This window comes from Schistocerca gregaria, chromosome 6 (assembly GCF_023897955.1).
Source record: "Schistocerca gregaria isolate iqSchGreg1 chromosome 6, iqSchGreg1.2, whole genome shotgun sequence".
NCBI lineage: Eukaryota > Metazoa > Arthropoda > Insecta > Orthoptera > Acrididae > Schistocerca > Schistocerca gregaria.
In genome coordinates this window covers 358600853-358619645 of record NC_064925.1, presented here as the reverse complement: position 1 = coordinate 358619645, position 18793 = coordinate 358600853, and the positions used below count along the sequence as shown (strand labels likewise).

The 18793-nt window shown below is 41.6% G+C and overlaps 1 protein-coding gene across 1 annotated transcript in view; it reads left to right on the top strand.

Moving 5' to 3' along the window:
• Window positions 1-18793, top strand: part of LOC126278519 (orexin/Hypocretin receptor type 1-like) — a 1135944-nt gene that overhangs the window by 1072360 nt on the left and 44791 nt on the right. The window contains exon 4 of the mRNA XM_049978684.1: window positions 5785-6054. Coding sequence (XP_049834641.1) covers window positions 5785-6054 — 270 coding nt within the window. The remainder of the gene's footprint in view (window positions 1-5784; window positions 6055-18793) is intronic.

Genomic DNA, 18793 nt, shown 5'->3' with positions numbered 1-18793 from the left:
GTCTAGTTCATTTCTAACATCGGTGTTTTATATTATGGTCCAATAATAAATATCCTGCAACGAAGGTGGGGAACTTCCTTCTAATGATTTCATTATTCGCAATTTGTCAGGTGTTAGCTTCCAGCCTTTGCTACCATACAGCAGCAAAGGCAAGCTATTACTTTGTAAAGTTTCGTTGATAGTAGTTTCTATATGTTACATTTAATGCAGGTTGTGCGATTTCACAGAAGTGTCTGACTCTGACCAATTTTAGCTCTGCATCATCTGACTTCAAAAATTTAAAATTACACCCAAGGCATACCAACTCTCCTACTTGTCCGATTATTTTATAAGAATTTTGCCTGTTATGGTTTCCAGTTCTTGAAATGCAATCGCTTTAGTTTCATCTGTCGATATCCACATTCCGTTCTAGTGGTAATCTGACTCCGCTTATGTACTGCAATTTGAAACTTTTCTTCAGATCTCCTATAGTAAATTACTCATTAATATATAGTCACCGCATGACCACCATTTCTTCATGTGTCATTGAATACAATCAACCATTTATGAATGATATCGTCAGTGTAAACATTGAAAATAATGGGAGACACTGGGCAGCCTTGTCTAACTCCTTGATTAATGCAACGTAGGGGATATAATGACTATGAAACTTCTAGTTTCATTACTGCTACGGCTGTGTTACAATGCGCGAATATACCCCGAGTATCGTTCGCAACGAATTAATATGATAATATATTTTATTAATAAAACTCTTATTCTATCTGCAGTTTTCTACCCACAGAAATAATAATGCCTTGATTATGGTGTTTTATTAAATTATACATTTGTTCATTAAAATAGTAGGAGCAATATTCCTAAAATAAAAGATTACAATCATCTTAATTCCCTAAACTAACTATCCTACCATTGGCACAATAGAGACACTATATCTAATCGTCCAATTCCCTAACTTACGTAGGTTAATACTGGCCACGTAAGTGGTTTTAATGAAGTTCCACCTAGACGGACATAGAATCACAGAGCTCAGGCAAAGAGTTAGTGGAACGCTTACGCAATTTCAGTTATAGGGCCCTGCTTTGCTAGCTGTTCGCTCTAATATCACCATAATTCAGTACTTTGATGACGTCAGTCGTCCCAGGCACCAGCGTGATGTTACCTTTCCCCTGTGAGAGCTCTTGCAGAGCAGACCCTCAGCGTCCACCTAACACCACCACCGCCGCCACCAGAGTCCGAATCTGGTTGCCGCCAAACTGTGCCGTTCCGCGCACGTGTATCCAGACACGTTTTATGGCCACTCAGGACTCTGAATTTTCTCGAGGTTCTTGTTGCCGCCAAGGTTTGCCGTTCTTCTCACATGCGTTCCTAAGCTTTTCGGACAATCAGGACTCTAAAAATTTCGCGCAGGTCTCCCACCTTCCATGGGCGCGCCGTATTTGCGTCCAGTTAGTCGCAACGGCGGGAAACAGTATGTGTGTGATTTCCTTAGGTTAGTTAGGTTCAAGTAGTTCTAAGTTCTAGGGGAGTCATGACCTCAGATGTTAAGTGCCATAGTGCTCAGAGCCATTTGAAGCACCGGCCAGCTGCTGGCCACCTCGCTTGCTCGCCATAAAAAACAACTCTTTCCTGTGTCCGTCCAAACCACTTTCCCACTGATAATACGCATGATTCTAAAATCTTACGTACAAGTATTAACCTTGTTATGTTGATATTAGTATCGTTCTGTCAAATGGCTATCTCTAACCGCGTGGTATTTGTTATTTATTATTTTCTGAATAAATATCATGTAAGGTACTAAAATCGGCCACCTTACACTAATGCTTATTTATTATTTTATTATTTTTTGTAACGAACGAATTACAGTAATAAGAAATTCCCGTACTAATTCCAACATCAATTGTTGGCTTGCCTTGACAAACGCCTTTTTATGTCCATAAAAATATTCGAACTTGGTATTCGAAATTCTCTTTTCTGAGTTACTTTTGCGAAAATGAAAAGACAGTCGGAACATGATGGACCTTTAACATACGTCCTTCCACTATTTGTGCTAATAACTCGTTTGTAATTTCAGTATACATTCTGTAACAGGAATATAGGAGACGTATTACTCGGTAAATTGCGTATTGTGTTTTATCCCTTTTCTTGTACGTACCGCATAACAAAGCTTCATTTCATTCGTCTGGCATATTTGATCAATCCCATCTTTACATTAGCAGCGCCCTGTGACTTTTAGTTTTTTGTTCCATGGGTCACTTTTGCAGTTCTTTCATTTTCATTAAATCTAAATAATCATTGCTTCTGGTGTTTATTCTGCTTCTGTTTTATTAGCTAGTCCATAAAAGTTTCAAGTACTTCAAGTATAGCTCTCCGAATATCATATTTAGATTTGAATTGTCTCTTTCTTGTTTATTCAAGTGCTTCACAATTTTGTATGCTGTGTTTTTCTTCCATGAATATCGTGTTCCAATTAACTAACATATCGGTCCCAGCTTGCTCATTTTATTTTTGGAATTCTTTCTTTACTAAAGCAAAATGGCTCTGAGTACTATGCGTCTTAACGTCTGAGGTTATCAGTCGCCTAGAACTTAGAACTACTTAAACCTAACTAACCTAAGGACATCACACACATCCATGCCCGAGTCAGGATTCGAACCTGCGACCATAGCGGTCGCCCGGTTCCGGACTGTAGAGCCTAGAACCGCACGGCCAATCCGGCCGGCCTTTACTAAAGCAGATTTGCCTTTACAAGCCTCTCTGTAACTCATGTTATTAGGTGTTCATAACGTTTTTAAATACCCCTCCTTTTTCTTTTGTTAATTTGCTAAAATGCCCGTCCCAGATCATTATCATCATTCAGAATATTTGTTATACATCGTACCTAACGCTTCAGCCGCTCCTTGCGTTATAATTTTTTAACCAGTATTCCATTCTTAATTTATATTATTACTAACTGGTTTCATTTAACACTTCTCATTTAATCTCTTTTGATGTAATAGTTTGATACTATAGTCTTGGAGTAATTGCACCTTCTAAGTACTTATATCTGACTGGTATCTTATGTGTAGTTTCTTCCACCTTTTCAAAAATGTTATATCATCTCTTAGTATAAATGATTTGACTATGCATTCACGCTTCTTTAAACTCTTTTGTCTGTTGTTCCTTTTTTTTATTTTCATTATTGAAACTGTACCTCGAAGGGCTAGTATAAATGTATGGATGATTAACTTTCGATTTCACATTAATAAATTTATGACATGACTAATATGGGTTGAAGCCTTCGTCGTAATGATAAATGCACCATACTTCTATTTTCAGTAAGTAATTTCTTTCCCTGCATCTCATTAATTCCTTGTATATGTGCAATTGCTAAGGAATAAAGTAGTAAAATTCATTTACATTGAATAAAATGAGTGAGTTGTTGCCTTCTGCTCCAATAAATAATATTTTTCATTTTACTACTCCACAGGATTAATTCCTGGTTAATTTGAATGTGTCTTTTAATTAACATATAATTTATACCCCTTTCCTATCTTGAAGCACCAATAAATGCTTTCGTCAATTCATCTCATCAATGTGTTACAAGACAGAGGTACATTTCCGACTTTTAAACTTTCTGAAAATTACATAACTTCGTCATAACACTCAACCAGTTAATAGAAATCTCGTAATAAATTAAAGTGAAATTACGTGGAGAATTAGGCAGTAAGCATCATTTATAGAAAATTCATTATCCAGGGTGGCTCACGAAACATCAGCCCCTTATACGTGATTACTCATTGTTGTCCACCTGTTTTCATCTTGTCATCTATTGTTTCGAAGTTGTTAAGACTACATTATGGATTGTTAGTGCGAAAAACGTGTGAATTAAATATCTCATAGAGATGTAACCCCTTGAGGAAAGAAACTCAACAGTGCAGGCGTTCGTGTCTACTGCTTCATTTAAGGAAACGTGGACATTTTTGCAAAGAGGTTTCAAGGCGTTTGCCTGTTTGCAAAGACCAGTACACAGGATTTGGTAACAAAGTGACGTACTGCAGTGTCAGCTGCAATCGAAAAAAGGAATGGAGCCCCATCCATTCGTACATCTGCTGTGGTAACGGATATTCGAACACGAATGATCCAGAGTCCAAAGAGTTTGATACGTGGGTACGACAACAACAACAAATTCTCGCAGGTCTTCCCTATGAAATGTCAAAATGTTCAAATGTGTGTGAAATCATATGGGAATAGAACTGTTAAGGTCATCAGTCCCTAAGCTTACCCACTACTTAACCGAAATTATCCTAAAGACAAACACACACACATCCATGCCCGAGGGAGGACTCGAACCTCCGCCAGGACCAGCTGCGCAGTCCATGATTGCAGCGCCCCTGACCGCTCGGCTAATCCCGCGCGGATATTTTTGTCATGAGGAGTTATGATGAGTAAATAATCTATTCTACATGTAATAATATCAGCTGCCCCCTTGTTTCTGCCTCTTTAGGTAAGCATAGCTCGTGAAGTACGTGTGACTCCCCCCAAACCACCCACATCACGACTTGGTGGCATGCACAATGTCGCTGGCGAGCGGTGCGTGCAAAACATGGGCAGAAGCACGTGTCTTTGCATTTTGCTGTCGGAGTAGCTGTACACTGTAAAACACTTACCTTACGTAACATTATACAATTTTCAACATAGTTTACGTTCATCGATGTTAAAAAAGTATGTTCTAGTCTTTACTTCAACATCTTAGGGGGCGATTTGATTCATTTTTTACGTTCTAGAATAGCCTACCATCTTCTGCAGTGTCCATGCTATCTCCATACTAAATTTCATCGAAACAGGTTCAGGGGTTTAGTCGTGTGTGTGTGTGTGTTTGTCCTTCGGATAATTCAGTTTAATTTGTGTGTAAGCCTAGGGACTGATGATCATAGCAGTTAAGTCGCATAAAATTTCACACATATTTGAACATTTTTGAACAAAAGTACTCATATGTTAGCATAGCTACGGTAACACCTCGTGCCCCATTACACACTTAACTTGGTTTATTTAATCTTATGGTGATTTTATACAATATACAGTTGATATAAGACAAGTGATTTTATACAATACACATATGATATAAGACAAGATTAAACGTTGAAGTCCGTGTTTTTCAACCAGTCAATTAATCTGGGTGTGAGAGTGAACAAGTCATCGGGAACTCCAGGGTATGAATGATGTGTACAGCGTTGGACTAAATGTTCAACCGTCTCCTCTTCTCTATTACATTCACACATTGATGAACTGATCCAGCCCCATTTGTACCTGACGTAGCTACAACAACCATGTCTAGCCCTTAACCTGCTGAGGCGGTACCAAAGCTTCCTCTGTAGATCAAAACCTTTTGGCTTCTTTGTGGGATCAAGGTGATGGGCTCTTGTTCCCAATGATTTTGTTGACCACTCATGCTCCCAGCTTTCACTTAGATGAAAAACATCCGTGATGAGTTGTCCTGCAGTAACATTTGCTGATCTTGATCGCAGTCGTGGATGTGGCGGATGACAGAATTCCTGGTAGCGTGTGATGTATAAACGTCAGCCACGAAATAAAATTAAGATATACCATAGTTTGGATATAGACGTTCTGATTCTAGTGTACCACATATGCTTCTTCAGAAGCTGATTGTTGCTTTATCCATTGCCTTCTAATGAGTTTTGTCCAGTCTGGTAACTTGGCCCGTTGCCCTCCACTTCCTTGGGTGGTGTGAAACCTCGGGATGGTGGCTCGAGTGCCTTGAGAGTGCTGGTTGGAGTGTCCCTGTTGCAGACATCCCCGAGCTGGTGGTGCTGCGCGCCCGGGGCCGCGACTGGGACTCGGTGCTGCTGACGCAGTGCGAGGGCAGCTGGAGCTACGACTCGGAGATGGTGTTCCACGGCGCCAAGAGCCTGCTGCTGTACACGCTGCCGCTGCTCTTCATGTCGGTCGCCTACTTCCAGATCGTGCGCGTGCTCTGGCGCTCTGACAACATCCCGGGCCACGACGACCACAACGGCGACGTCATCAGCTCCAAGGAGGCGGGGCACCACGCCACTTTCGGTATGCGGCCACTTCTCAATTACCAAGCTCATCTCTTTGCTGGTGTAACGGTTAAGGAAACTTCACAAATAGTACTGGTAGATAACGAAATCAACAACTGAGCTGTGCAACCGGTTTTATGGTGTATGCCAGAGGTGGTAACACAATCTTTTCGACCCATAATTGTTCAGTCAGCAAATGGCACAGTGGATGAATCACTGCGTAAGGGTGAGGTTTATTTTCTTTTTATTCTAGCATGTAGAACAACTGTGTGAGATGAAATGACAAATTTAATGTTGCACTGTTGTGTTGTTGTGGTCTTCAGTCCCGAGACTAGTTTGTTGCAGCTCTCCATGCTATTCTATCCTCTGCAAGCTTTCTCATCTCCCAGTACCTACTGCAGCCTACATCCTTCTGAATCTGCTTCGTGTATTCATCTCTTGGTCTCCCTCTACGATTTTTACCCTCCACGCTGCCCTCCAGTACTAAATTGGTGATTCCTTGATGCCTCAAAACATGTCCTACCAACCGATCCCTTCTTCTAGTCAAGTTGTGCCACAAACTCCTCTTCTCCCCAGTTCTCTTCAATACCTCCTCATTAGCTATGTGATCTACCCATACAATCTTCAGCATTCTTCAGTAGCACCACACTTCGAAAGCTTCCATTCTCTTCTTGTCTAAACTATTTATCGCCCATGTTTCACTTCCATACATGGCTACACTCCATACAAATACTTTCAGAAACGACTTTCTGACACTTAAATCTATACTCTATGTTAACAAATTTCTCTTCTTCAGAAGACTTTCCTTGCCATTGCCAGTCTACATTTTATATCCTCTCTACTTCAACCATCATCAGTTATTTTGCTCCCTAAATAGCAAAACTCCTTTACTACTTTAAGTGTCTCATTTCCTAATCTAATACCCTCAGCATCACCCGATTTAATTCGACTACATCCCATTATCCTCGTTTTGCTTTTGTTGATGTTCACCTTATACCCTCCTTTCAAGACACTGTCCATTCCGTTCAACTGCTCTTCCAAGTCCTTTGCTGTCTCTGACAGAATTACAATGTCATTGGCAAACCTCAAAGTTTTTATGTGTTCTCCATGGATTTTAATACCTACTCAGAAGTTTTCTTTTGTTTCCTTTACTGCTTGCTCAATATAAAGATTGAATAGCATCGGGGACAGGCTACAACCCTGTCTCAATCCCTTCCCAACCACTGCTTCATTTCATGTCCCTAGACTCTTATAACTGCCATATGGTATCTGTACAAATTGTAAATAGCCTGTTGCTCCCTGTAGTTTACTCCTGCCATTTTCAGAATTTCAAAGAGTATTCCAGTCAACATTGTCAAAAGCTTTCTCGAGGTCTAAAAATGCTTGAAATGTAGGTTTGCCTTTCTTTAATCTTTCTTCTAAGATAAATCGTAGGGTCAGTATTGCCTCACGAGTTCCAACAATTCTACGGAATCGAAACTGATCCTTTCCGAGGTCGGCTTCTACCAGTTTCCCCATTCCTCTGTAAAGAATTCGCGTTATTATTTTGCAGCTATGACTTATTAAATTGACAGTTCGGTAATTTTCACATCTGTCAACACCTGTATTCTTTGGGATTGGAATTATTATATTCTTCTTGAACTCTGAGTGTATTTCGCCTGTCTCATACATCTTTCTCACCAGATGGTAGAGTTTTTTCAGGACTAGCTCTCCCAAGGCTATCAGTACTTCTAATGGAATGTTATCTACTTCCGGGTCCTTGTTTCAACTTAGGTCTTTCAGTGCTCTGTCAAACTCTTCACGCAGTATCGTATCTCCCATTTCATCTTCATCTACGTCCTCTTCCACTTCCACTTCCATAATATTGTCCTCAAGAACATCGTCCCTGTATACACCCTCCTTCCACCTTTCTGCTTTCCCTTCTTTGCTTAGACCTGGGTTTCCATCTGAGCTCCTGATATTCATGCAAGTGGTTCTCTTTTCTCCAAAGGGCTCTTTAATGTTCCTGTACGCAGTGTCTATCTTACCCCTAGTGAGATAAGCCTCTACATCTTAAATTTGTCCTCGAGCCATCACTGCTTAGCCATTTTGCAATTCCTGTCAATCTCATTTTTGAGACGTTTGTATTCCTTTTTGCCTGTTTCACTTTCTGCATTTTTGTATTTTCTCCTTTCATCAATTAAATTCAGTGTCTCTTCTGTTACCTATGGATTTCTACTAGCCCTCGTCTTTTTACCTACTTGATCCTCTGCTGCCTTCACTATTTCATTCCTCAAAGCTACCCATTCTTCTTCTACTGTATTTCTTTCCCCCATTCCTGTCAATTGCTCCCTTATGCTCTCCCTGAAACTCTGTACAACCTCTGGTTCTTTCAGTTTATCCAGGTCCCATCTTAAATTCCCACCTTTTTGCAGTTTCTTTAGTTTTAATCTAAAGTTCATAACAAATAGATTGTTGTCACAGTCCACATCAGCCCCTGGAAATTCCTACAATTTAAAATCTGGTTCCTGAATCTTCTAGTATCTCCAGGGTTCTTCCATGTATACAGCCTTCTTTCATGATTCTTGAACCAAGTGTTAGCTATGATTAAGGTATGCTCTGTGCAAAATTCTACCGGGCGACTTCCTCTTGCTTTCTAGTTGGCATATAAACTTGTACTACTGTAGTAGCCGTGGGCTTAGTGTCTGTCTTGGCCAAAATATTGTGTTCACTATGCTGTTTGTAGTAACTTACCCGCACTCCTATTTTTTATTCATTATTAAACCTATTCCTGCATTAGCCCTATTTGATTTTGTATTTATAACCCTGTATTCACGTGACCAAAAGTCTTGTTCCTCCTGCCACCGAAATTCACTAATTCCCACTATATCTTACTTTAACCTACCCATTTCCCTTTTTAAATTTTCTAACCTACCTGCCCGATTAAGGGTTCTGACATTCCACGCTCCGATCCCTAGTACGCCAGTTTTCTTTCTCCTGATAACGACGTCGTCTTGAGTAGTCCCTGCCCGGAGAAGCGAATTGGGGACTATTTTACCTCCTGAATATTTCACCCAAGAGGGCGCCATCATCTTTTAATCACACAGTAAAGCTGCATGCCGTCGGAAAACATTACGGCTTTAGTTTTCCCTTGCTTTCAGCCTTTCGCAGTACCAGCACAGCATGGCCGTTTTGGTTATTGTTACAAGGCCAGATCAGTCAATCATCCAGACTGTTGCCCTTGCAACTGCTGGAAAGGCTGCTGCCCCTCTTCAGGAACTACACGTTTGTGTGGCCTCTCAACAGATACCCCTCCGTTGTGGTTGCACCTACGGTACGGCTATCTGTATCGTCGAGGCAGGCAAGCCTCCTCAACAACGGCAAGGTCCATGGTTCATTTATATTTCTCACTATATGACAGATTTTCACACAGTTTTCAACTCAACACGAAAACAGCGCAATGGATAACGCATCTTGCCAACATCAAAAAGTGAAATAAGTTTATACATGACAATGTTGACTGTTAACTCTCTGAAAGCGGATTAATCCTAGACACAATATTATGAAAGTTTAATTGGAAGTTTCTTTACATTAAGCCTAAGCCCAATAATATGAAAGTTTTAATTGGACGATTCTTTAGAAAACTTCTCCTACACATACGTTATGATGTTGGTCAGTACTACGAAAATCGTCCGATTTTCGGTTCAAAGTTCGGTACTATTTAGAATAACAATCAAGTCGACGGTGGATTGTTAGTCAAGTGACAAATTTGAGCGCAAGATTACCCAAGGCCTCTCGAGTTATAGTGGATGCAAGCTGGTGAACCAACGACGTTTACACCTCTGCACGCGGTATTTACCTTAAGCTGCGACGTGCTGCTGTCTGCAAAGCCGCTCTCTCCTACTGAAATTCCTGCAAAACTAATCAGGCCTTTGCTGAACTTTCCAACAGAAACTCTCCCTATGTTTCTCGTTATGCGAGAAAACGTGTACTCACCTCTAGTCTTATTATGTGGCAATATACACTCACATGGTTAGAACAGCGTGTATATTGTAGTGCCCCCTCAGGTCTCGCAAGAACAATTAACTAATTAAGCTGGTTCGCTTCTCCACTGTTGGAGCTAACCGTTGCTACAGCTACTGTGAATGCAGTGTCTACACAAATTTCTTCTCTACGTCATACGGAGTGTTAAGCGCTCCGTTCCGCACTTGACGCCAGTTCAGAGAAGAACCGATGAAAATTTCTCTCTTGGTCTACTCATGCCAGAACTGCCTCCTTCCACTTGGGTTCCTTTTTCATGCCACGGCTTTTTCTCGACAAATAGGAGCTTTCCTCTAATTTTGTAGAAACACCCTCTACCAATTGCAACGTCGCAGTGGCGCAGTGGTTAGCACACTGGACTCGCATTCGAGAGGACGACGGTCCAGTCCCACGTCCGGCCATCCTTATTTATGTTTTCTGTGATTTCCTTAAGTCTCTCCAGGTAAATGCCGGCATGGTTCTTTTGAGAGGGCACGGCCGACTTCCTTCCCCGTCCTTCTGTAATCCGATGAGACAGATGACCTCGCTGTTTGGTCTCTTCCTCCAAACAATCCATTTCAATCCTGTGAGGTAAGGTGATGTGTGATGTGAATCCTGTACGCATACTATTTGAGAATGGCTCGAAGCACCTTCCGTACAGTGGACCACGGGATGTTCAACTATCGTGACACAGCACGCCCGCTGCCTGACTTTCGACAATTGCGCGCAGCAACTTTGATGCAACTGGTCGTCAGCCTTTTCCCAGAGCGACGCCCAGTTCTCCAGTTGATCCGAACTTCATCACGTTCCGCACAGTAGGTGGGGAAAGTGGGCCCTTCCGTAATGCTTTCAGCCGGCGATATTCTCTAAGGGCAGCTGCAGCATTACTGTTGTTTTGATAACAGAGTTTCACCAATAATACCCTGTTCCTTTGATCCTAGCTCGGTTGACACGTCAATAAGTGCACGATGACTGTTCAGGTGTGTTAGACTATTTATCACGATGAATGACGACGGCACATGGTGGCCACAGTTAGAACTGGACCGTGGCGCAGTAACCTAAGGAAATCATGCACCCCGTATTGAACATTAACGCTACCAAATCTGACACTCGCACGGTAATAAGTTTCCACGTTACAACGTGTTAAGTAGGCAAAGTTTAATTACAACCATCCGAAACACTTTCCAGACACATTACTATGACCACCTCTCAAATGATCGCATAACCACCTCTTGCAGTGCGACCGTTACTTCACATGCAAGAAGCGAGTCAATGAGGCTCTGGAAGGTACAAACAGGGATACAGAGCCATACCGAGGCCAGCTGCGCTAAGTTTCTCGGTTGACGATCTATGGCGCGAACAGTCCTATCGAGGTAGCCCCACAGATCCTCGATTGCTTTTATATCCGGGAAGTTTCTTGGCCAGTGCAGTACGGTAAACTCATTCTTGTGCTTTCCGAATGACGCACGTACACTGCGAGCTTTGTGATTATGTTACGTTTCCTGCCGATAGATCCCACCTGCCGAGCAGAAATAAACTGAATTTAGAGATGGACAGGGAACCAAAGAATAGATTCATACTTCTCTCGATTCATTGTGCGTTCCAGAACGGCGACATAACGCCCAGGCCATAAAGTGACCCTAGAAGGCAGCAACATTTTTACGAACTTTTCTGGAGGAGTTAAACATAGAGATATTATCTGTATAAACATGTTCTTTACGGAACATTTTAAAATATTTCTAGATCTGATATCTGAGTTAATAAGAAGCAGTTATTTCCATCGTTTATGCCTTACAGCTTTCATATACACTGAAGAGTCAAAGAAGCTGGTACACATGCCAAATATCGTGTAGGGTCTCCGTGAGCACGCAGGAGTGCCGCAACACAATGTGGTAAGGTCTCGACTAATGTCTGAAGTAGTGCTGGAGGGAACTGACACCGTGAATTCTGCAGAGCTGTCCATAAATCCGTAAGCGTACAAGAGGGTGGCGATCTCTTCTGAACAGTACGCTGCAAGGCATCTAAGACATGCTCAATAACGTTCATGTCTGGGGAGCTTGGTGGCCAGCGGAATTGCTGGAGCCATCCTGTAGAAATTCTGGACATATAGTGTGTCTGGGGAGCTTGGTGGCCAGCGGAATTGCTGGAGCCATCCTGTAGAAATTCTGGACATATAGTGTGTCGTATTGTCCTGATGGAATTGCCCGTCGGAACGCACAATGGACATGAATGGATGCAGGTCATCAGATTGCATGCTCAGGTTCGTGTCACCTGTCAGAGTCGTATCTAGGCGTATTAGGGATCCCATGTCAATCCAACTGCACTTGTCCCATACCATTGCAAGGGGCTCCACCAGCTTGAACAGTCCCATGCTGACATGTAGGTTCCATGGATTCATGAGGCTGTCGCCATTCGCGTACACGTGTATCCACTCGATACAATATATAACAAGACTCGTCCGACCAGGCAACATGTTGCCAGTCATCAACAGTCCAATGTCAGTGTTGAAGGGCCCAGGCCAGGCGTTAAGTTTTGAGTCGTGAAGTCATCAAGAATACATGAGTGGGCCTTCGGCTCCGAAAGCCAATATCGATGATGTTTCGTTGAATGGTTCACACGCTGACACGTACTGATCGCCCAGCACAGCGGAAGGGTTGCACGTTTGTCATGTTGAAGGATTCTCTTCAGTAGTCGTTGTTCCCGTTCTTGAAGAATCTTTTTCCTGTCGCAGCTACGTCCGAGATTTTATGTTTTACCAAATTCTTGATATTCCCGGTACACTGGTGAAATGGTCGTACGGGGAAATCCCCATTTGATCGCTACCTCGAAGATGCTGTGTCCCATTGCTCGTGCGCCGACTTTAACACCGCTTTCAAATTCACTTAAATCATGAAAACATACCATTGAAGCAGTAGTGAGCAATCTAACAACTGCGCCAGACATTTGTTGTCTTATATGGGCGTTGCCGACCGCAGCGCAGTACTGTGACTGTTTGCAGATGTCTGTGTTTGAATACTCAAACCTATACTAGTTTCTTTGGCGCTTCGGTGTATTTTTATCGAATATCTTGGTGGAACACTGACTGCTGCTGTAGAAGTCTTTCTTATTGGTACCAGTTTCGACCATTAATATTGTCGTCTCGTACCTGGACTCATCCGTGAACAGACCATTGCTAAATGACGTGGGACATAGTTTTATAATGATATGAAATCGAATAAACGCATTACAACAATATTTTCAGTTACAGTAACCGTGTGGATACAAATATAACGTTCCATCTCACTGTTCATTACTGCAAAGGCATGAAGTGGTCAAGAGAACTCAATAAATAGAGTTCAGAAGTGTTTTGTGTCAATAATAGTTTAGCAGTACAAGGTTTCCAGCCTGTGAAATTTTGGAAGAACATCATTGTTAGACGTCTCATTCATTGGTCTTGTGCAACAGTTTACAACTCTCGAGATTGGATGTGTTGTACAAGTAATATTATGTAATTGATACATTGTATCTTCCCGAAATTGTTTAAAGTTGTCCAGCTGATGTTTTCGTTCCTATGAAGAGTCGGTGGGACATCACGCAGATAATGTAATTGAATAAATTTTGTGCCTCTTGGCGATTTGTAACTACTGAAGCCGGTGGCAATAATAAAGATTTTCAAACCAATTAGCGGCAGTGCAACACGAATTTTGATAAACAAAGAAATATGTTAATAAAGAATATTATTTTGACACAGACCTGTCCCAGTTATGTATGAAGATTTTGACGTTAGTCACATTCAGAGCATTACTGTTATTTTTTCCACATAGCTCTATAAGCTGCCTACCTGAAATGCACGAGATGTTCGCTAAAAGGATCACCCAACACACAGAAAATAATGAATGAAATAATACAGTTGAGAAATGGATGTTGACTACCTCTGTTCTTGTATTTCATGGGTTCTGAGAAAACTGTATCACAGCTGTTGAGAATTAAGGTATTTGTTCAATCCCATTTAGTAAACAATCTAAACTTCAGTGCTATGGCTTTCATTATACATGATAAAGCTGGTGAGCGGTACATAATTCTGTGAGACATTGGGACTCTAACCCAGATCGTTGCTTTTCATGGGAAATACTCTTACTGACTGAGTGATTTTCATTTTGTTTTACATTTGATGTTCTTAGTTTTTTAATTTTGTATGGTCCTCTTCTTACATTACAGCCCTTTCTTTTGCTAGCCATTATCGTCACCTTCGGCATTCATCTACTTCTACATGGATACTCTGTAAATCACATTTAAGTGCCTGGCAGAGGGTTCATCGGACCACCTTCACAACTCTCTATTCTTCCAATCTCATATACCACACGGAAAGATCGAACGGCTATATCTTTCTGTACGAGCTCTGATTTCCCTTATTTTCTCGTGGTTATCGTTTCTTCCTATGTAGATCGGTGTCAACAAAATATATTCTCATTCGGAGGAGAAAGTTTTGTGATTGGAATTTCGTGAGAAGATTCCGTCGCAAAGAAAAACGCCTTTCTTTTAAAGATGTCCAGCGCAAATCCTGTATCATTTCTGTGACACTCTCTTCCATATTTCGCAATAATACGAAACGCACTGCCCTTCTTTGAACTTTTTCGCTGTACTTCGTCAGTCCTAGCTGATAAGGATCCCACACCGCGCAGCAGTATTCTAAAAGAGGACGGACAAGCGTAGTGTATGCAGTCTTCTTAGTAGATCTGTTACATTTTCCAAGTGTCCTGCCGACAGAACTCAGTCTTTGGTTAGCCTTCTCCACAACGTTTCCTATGTGTTCCTTCCAATTTAAGTTGTTCGTAATTGTAATTCCTAGGTATTTAGTTGAATTTCGGGCTTGTAGATTATAGTGAGTTATCTGCTCGATCCAGAAACAAACTACTTTCTCTAGGAATTTTTGTCTTGGAACATTTAAGGTTCTGTTCTTCTGAATCAACGGCTACTATACAATACTTATAAAACACGCACTGCTAGTCTTTCCTCTACGTCCTCTTCTTCGTCACTGGATAGGCTGATGTAAGGATAAGTGATATATCTGAACGCCTAAATCACAGAAAATAAGGGCCATGGACGAGATTTAAATAAATGAAGGATAAATTACATTTAAAAAATAAATTTCTTATATCTGTTTTTCAAGGACATTTAGAAATTAATAAGGTGTTTAATGTGAAGTCTTTATCATCATATGTCAGCACTATTCGCAGATAGTTATGGAAAGTGACATTATACAGGGTGTCCCACACATGTGGGGAGAACTGCGAAGGGCTGTACAGGGTGTCTTGAGGAACAAATAGGAGATAGGAACCCGTGTCCGGAAACGTCATGCAAGACGCCAGAGAAAGTCGATATTACAGGTGACAGCGCCTGACACTAGGTCACCCCTTCGGCAGCACACGTGAATTTCTACGCTAACAGTTCGTAGGTGTAACGTCACCCAATGTTGTTTGTTATTCAGTAATTGCATCAGATTGCCAGTATCGGTACTGGAGAAGGAGGAGGTAGCTGCTGCAACGAGAAGCCTTGTATCCCATGAATACGATGCTCTGTTGCGATGGTGTATGACGGTTGCAGTCACTGCAGTTTGTTTTTGTCATGTATGGCGAAAAACATAGGAGATTTTAGAGGTTCTCAGGAAATACATGAACTGCAGATATAAACCATCATACACTGAGGCAACAGAGCATCGAATTCACAGGAAACAAAGATTTCCCATTCAGCGGCTACCTCCATTCTCTCCACTGGCGATCGTGGCATTCAGTCGCGATCACTAACCGTTAGCGTACGAACTTACATTTGCTGACGAAGGGGTGGCCCTGTGACGGGCGCCGGCTCCTGCAAATTCGATGCTCTCTAGGGTTGTCAGGGCACTCTCTTGTCCTAGGGGTGGGAAATTGCCCCTAAAGGCGGAAGAATCAGCAATGATCAACGACATGAGGATGCAGAAGGCAATGGAAACCACTACATTAACGACACGTAACGTGTATCCACAGAAAATGTGGCCTGTAGTTGAAGAAGTGTCATGAGGATCTCTCCATTGGCAAAAGATTCCGGAATAGTCCTCCATTCGGATCTCCGGGAGGGGACTGCCAAGGGGGAGGTTACCATGAGAAAAAGACTGAATAATCAACGAAAGGATAATGTTCTTCGAGTCGGGGCGTGGAATGTCAGAAGCTTGAACGTGGTAGGGAAACTAGAAAATCTGAAAAGGGAAATACAAATGCTCACTCTAGATATAGTAGGGGTCAGTGAAGTGAAGTGGAAGGAAGACAAGGATTTCTGGTCAGATGAGTATCGGGTAATATCAATAATATCAACAGCAGCAGAAAATGGTATAACAGGTGTAGGATTCGTTATGAATAGGAAGGTAGGGCAGAGGGTGTGTTACTGTGAACAGTTCAGTGACCGGGTTGTTCTAATTAGAATCGACAACAGACCAACACCGACAACGATAGTTCAGGTATACATGCCGACGTCGCAAGCTGAAGATGAACAGATAGAGAAAGTGTATGAGGATATTGAAAGGGTAATGTAGTATGTAAAGGGGGACGAAAATCTAATAGTCATGGGCGACTGGAATGCTGTTGTAGGGGAAGGAGTAGAAGAAAAGGTTACAGGGGAATATGGGCTTGGGACAAGGAATGAAAGAGGAGAAAGACTAATTGAGTTCTGTAACAAGTTTCAGCTAGTAATAGCGAATACTCTGTTCAAGAATCACAAGAGGAGGAGGTAATTTGGAAAAGGCCTGGAGATACGGGAAGATTTCAATTAGATTACATCATGGTCAGACAGAGATTCCGAAATCAGGTACTGGATTGTAAGGCGTACCCAGGAGCAGATAAAGACTCAGATCACAATATAGTAGTGACGAAGAGTAGGCTGAAGTTCAAGACATTAGTGAGAAAGAATCAATACGCTAAGAAGTGGGATACGGAAGTTCTAAGGAATGACGAGATACGTTTGAAGTTCTCTAACGCTATAGATACAGCAATAAGGAATAGCGCAGTAGGCAGCACAGTTGAAGAGGAATGGACATCTCTAAAAAGAGCCATCACAGAAGTTGGGAAGGAAAACATAGGTACAAAGAAGGTAGTTGCGAAGAAACCATGGGTAACAGAAGAAATACTTCACTTGATTGATGAAAGGAGGAAGTACAAACATGTTCCGGGAAAATCAGGAATACAGAAATACAAGTCTCTGAGGAATGAAATAAATAGGAAGTGTAGGGAAGCTAAGACGAAATGACTGCAGGAAAAATGTGAAGACATCGAAAAAGATATGATTGTCGGAAGGACAGACTCAGCATGCAGGAAAGTCAAAACAACCTTTGGTGACATTAAAAGCAACGGTGGTAACATTAAGAGTGCAACTAGAATTCCACTGTTAAATGCAGAGAGAAATCTTCACCCTCTATGAGGGTGAAGATTTCTCTGATGTGATAGAAGAAGAAACAGGAGTCGATTTAGAAGAGGTAGGGGATCCAGTATTAGAATCAGAATTTAACAGAGCTTTGGAGGACTTACGGTCAAATAAGGCAGAAGGGATAGATAACATTCCATCAGAATTTCTAAAATCATTAGGGGAAGTGGCAACAAAACAACTGTTCACGTTGGTGTTTAGAATATATGAGTCTGGCGACGTACCATCTGACTCTCGGAAAAGCATCATCCACACAATTCCGAAGACGGCAAGAGCTGACAAGTGCGAGAATTATATCACAATCAGCTTAACAGCTCTTGCATCGAAGCTGCTACCAAGAATAATATACAGAAGAATGGAAAAGAAAATTGAGAATGCGCTATGTGACGATCAGTTTGGCTTTAGGAAAAGTAAAGGCACGAGAGAGGCAATTCTGACGTTACGGCTAATAATGGAAGCAAGGCTAAAGAGAAATCAAGACACGTTCATAGGATTTGTCGACCTGGAAAAAGCGTTCGACAATATAAAATGGTGCAAGCTGTTCAAGATTCTGAAAAAAGTAGGGGTAAGCTATAGGGAGAGACGGGTCATATACAATATGTACAACAACCAAGAGGGAATAATAAGAGTGGACGATCGAGAACGAAGTGCTCGTATTAAGAAGGGTGTAAGAGAAGGCTGTAGCCTTTCGCCCCTACTCTTCTATCTGTACATCGAGGAAGCAATGATGGAAATAAAAGAAAGGGTCAGGAGTGGAATTAAAATACAAGGTGAAAGGATTTCAATGATACGATTCGCTGATGACATTGCTATCCTGAGTGAAAGTGAAGAAGAATTAAATGATCTGCTGAACGGAATGAACAGTCTAATGAGTACACAGTATGGTTTGAGAGTAAATCGGAGAAAGACGAAGGTAATGAGAAGTAGTAGAAATGAGAACAGCGAGAAACTTACCATCAGGATTGATGGTCACGAAGTTAATGAAGTTAATGAATTCTGCTACCTAGGCAGTAAAATAACCAATGACGGACGGAGCAAGGAGGACATCAAAAACAGACTCGCTATGGAAAGAAAGGCATTTCTGCCCAAGATAAGTCTACTAATATCAAATACCGGCCTTAATTTGAGGAAGAAATTAATGAGGATGTACGTCTGGAGTACAGCATTGTATGGTAGTGAAACATGGACTGTGGAAAAACCGGAACAGAAGAGAATCGAAGCATTTGAGATGTGGTGCTATAGACGAATTTTGAAAATCAGGTGGACTGATAAGGTAAGGAATGAGGAGGTTCTACGCAGAATCGGTGAGGAAAGGAATATGTGGAAAACAC